Source organism: Fukomys damarensis, unplaced genomic scaffold (genome assembly GCF_012274545.1).
Source record: "Fukomys damarensis isolate Sample0158 unplaced genomic scaffold, DMR_v1.0_HiC HiC_scaffold_38, whole genome shotgun sequence".
NCBI classification, from domain to species: domain Eukaryota; kingdom Metazoa; phylum Chordata; class Mammalia; order Rodentia; family Bathyergidae; genus Fukomys; species Fukomys damarensis.
Window position 1 is genome coordinate 15,520,958 of NW_022900950.1, and position 3,171 is coordinate 15,524,128.

Consider the following 3,171-nt stretch of genomic DNA (forward strand, 5'->3'; position numbering starts at 1 on the left):
CTCTCTCTCTCTCTCTCTCTCTCTCTCTCTTGCCCCCAAACCTCCATCTCTCCCTCCCTTTGTGCAATTTTATTTAGTTAGATGTATGCAGTTATTTGAGAAGGTTTTTCTGCCACAATTTTTTCTCTGCCTCTCTTAAAAGACTTTTATTGGTGCCTATTAATTACACAAAATAAGGGATTTCTTTTAGTATATTCATACAAGCATATAACATACCATGCTTGTTTTTACCCTTTCATTGCTTCCTCCACTTCCTTTCCTGACCTCCTGATCCCCTTCCTCTCCTCTAATTGTCTCCTTTCTACTTTCCTGTCTTATTTATTTTTTATTTTTTAGGTTCACATGAGAGAAAACATACCATATAAAGCTTTCTGAGTCTAGTTTCACTTAACATGACCATGTCTAGTTCTATTCATTCTCCTGTAAATGATACAATTTCACTCTTCATGACCGAAAAATATTTCATTGTGTAAATATACTATATCTCTTATTGAGTTTATTGGTACATTTTAGGTATACAGTACAGTTACATTCATTATTGGGATCTCGTACCTTTACATGACAGGTCTTGGTTCTCATTTTTTCCCCTTGTCCCTGCCCTTCCTTCACCCCTTATACTATATCTTTTTATCCATTCATCTGTTCAGAAGCACCTAGACTATTTCTTTAGGTTGACTCTTGTGAATTCCAATGCAATAAATATGGGTATACAGGAATCACTATAGTATGCTGTCTTTAATTCTTTCAAGACTCTTCCAAGGAGTGATATGGCTGGATCAAATGGTATCTCTATTTTTAGTTTCTTGAGGAAACTTTATACTGATTTCCATGGTGGCTGTACGAGTGTATACTCACAAGCTGTGTGGAATGGCTCCTTTCTCCCCCCCGTATCCTTTGCAGCATTTTTTGCATTATTGATAATAGCCATTTTGACTGGGGTGAAATGCAGTCTCAGTGTAGTTTTAATTTGTATTCTGTAATGACTAAAGTTATTGATCATTTGTACTTTTTTTTTTTAGTACTAAGGCATGAACTGAGGACCTTCACACTGAGCTATATCCCCAGCCCTTTTAAAATATATTTTATTTGAGATTATGTCTTTACATTACTAAGTCATCCAGGCTGTCCTCAAACTTGTAATCCTCTTGCTCCAGTCTCCCAGAGTATGGGAGCCACCACACCCAGCCTTGTACTTCTTTTGAGGAACATCTGTTCAGGTCATTTGCACATTTATTGGTTGGATAACTTGTGTTTTTTAATGTTTTGATTCTTTATATAGTGTAGACATTAATTCTCTGTTGGAAGAGTAGCTGGCAAGGATTTTCTCCCATTCTGTAAGCTGACTTTCACTCTTGATTGTTTCCTCTGCTGAGCCAGAGCTTTTAATTTTATGTAGTCCCATTTGTTGATTCTTGCTGTTATTTCCTGTGCTGTCAAGGTCCTACTCAGGAGGTCTTTGCCTGTGCCGTGACTTGAAATGTCTCCCCTATGTTTTCCTCTGGTGGTTTCTAAGTTTCCCATGTTATACGTAGTTCTTTGATCCACTGAATTGATTTGGTACAGAGTGAGAGGTATGTAGCTTCCATCTCCTGCATATGGATATCCAGTTTCCCTGGCAGCATGTGTCAAAGTTGTCTTTTCTCCAATGTATATTTTTGCACCTTTTGTCAAGAATCAGACGGTTGGATGAGTTTGTTTCTGCATCCTCTGTTCCACTGGCCCACATGTCTGTTTTTATGCACATTACTATTTAGCAATACACCTTTTAAATTGTGATTACTACATTTTGATGATACATAACATATACATTCATTATGGAGAGTTGGTACACTTATGTGTTGAATCTTAATCCTTTTTATTTTCCATTTCCTCCCTTCCTTCCCCTCTCCATCCCTCGATCCCCTTCACATATACAAAACATTCACCTCTCTGTTTCCTAATGTCTTTTACATTTTGTTCTGCCCTAATTCTTGAAAAAAAATTAACTTCCTTTAATGTTCAAGATTAGTGCTTTGGTGCCAAGCCAAGTACCTATGCTTGGATTTCCAAGACTTTTAAGAGAAGGACGCAGATTATGGCCACAAGGCACCGGGAGGACTAGCATCAGGGTCACAAAAGAGGGTACGGTTGTGGAAAGTTTTTTATCATAATTTCACTTGAATGACATTTTCTAAACGACGGGAGCTGTCATTAGGAATGGCTTCAACCTCCTCTCCGGAGTCCAGCAGCCCGTGACAGATACATGTGTGACTATGGGGCAAGTCCTTAGCAACTGGCCTGGCCCTCTGCCGGCCACTGTGCTGCAGGGTTCTGACGCGCGGTGGCGGACAGCAGCCCGCTCTAACGTTCTACAGTTGCTTTATCGTTGCTGCTGATCAGGTTCATGGAGGGAAGTCCATCCCTGAGGCGCATGACGGCGATGCGGGAGAAGGGCCGGCGCCAGGCGGTCCGCGGTCCAGCCTTCATGTTCAACGACCGGGGCACCAGCCTCACGGCCGAGGAGGAGCGCTTCCTCGACGCCGCCGAGTACGGCAACATCCCCGTGGTGCGCAAGATGCTGGAGGAGTCCAAGACGCTGAACGTCAACTGCGTGGACTACATGGGCCAGAACGCGCTGCAGCTGGCCGTGGGCAACGAGCACCTGGAAGTGACCGAGCTGCTGCTCAAGAAGGAGAACCTGGCGCGCATCGGCGACGCCCTGCTGCTGGCCATCAGCAAGGGCTACGTGCGCATCGTGGAGGCCATCCTCAACCACCCCGGCTTCGCGGCCAGCAAGCGCCTCACCCTCAGTCCCTGCGAGCAGGAGCTGCAGGACGACGACTTCTATGCCTACGACGAGGACGGCACGCGCTTCTCGCCCGACATCACGCCCATCATCCTGGCGGCGCACTGCCAGAAGTACGAGGTGGTGCACATGCTGCTGATGAAGGGCGCCAGGATCGAGCGGCCGCACGACTACTTCTGCAAGTGCGGGGACTGCACGGAGAAGCAGCGGCACGACTCCTTCAGCCACTCGCGCTCGAGGATCAACGCCTACAAGGGGCTGGCCAGCCCGGCGTACCTGTCCCTGTCCAGCGAGGACCCGGTGCTCACGGCCCTGGAGCTCAGCAACGAGCTGGCCAAACTGGCCAACATCGAGAAGGAGTTCAAGGTAAGGTCGGCTCGCCCCTC

The 3,171-nt window shown here is 45.8% G+C and overlaps 1 protein-coding gene across 4 annotated transcripts in view; it reads left to right on the plus strand.

The window, feature by feature from the left end:
• The window catches only part of Trpc3 (transient receptor potential cation channel subfamily C member 3), a 153,237-nt gene that overhangs the window by 87,409 nt on the left and 62,657 nt on the right, over positions 1 to 3,171 (plus strand). For all 4 annotated transcript variants that reach the window (XM_033759997.1, XM_010611072.2, XM_033759998.1 and 1 more), the window contains exon 3: positions 2,380 to 3,151. In XM_033759997.1, the coding sequence (XP_033615888.1) occupies positions 2,384 to 3,151 (768 nt within the window). In that variant the 5' untranslated portion in view covers positions 2,380 to 2,383. The remainder of the gene's footprint in view (positions 1 to 2,379; positions 3,152 to 3,171) is intronic.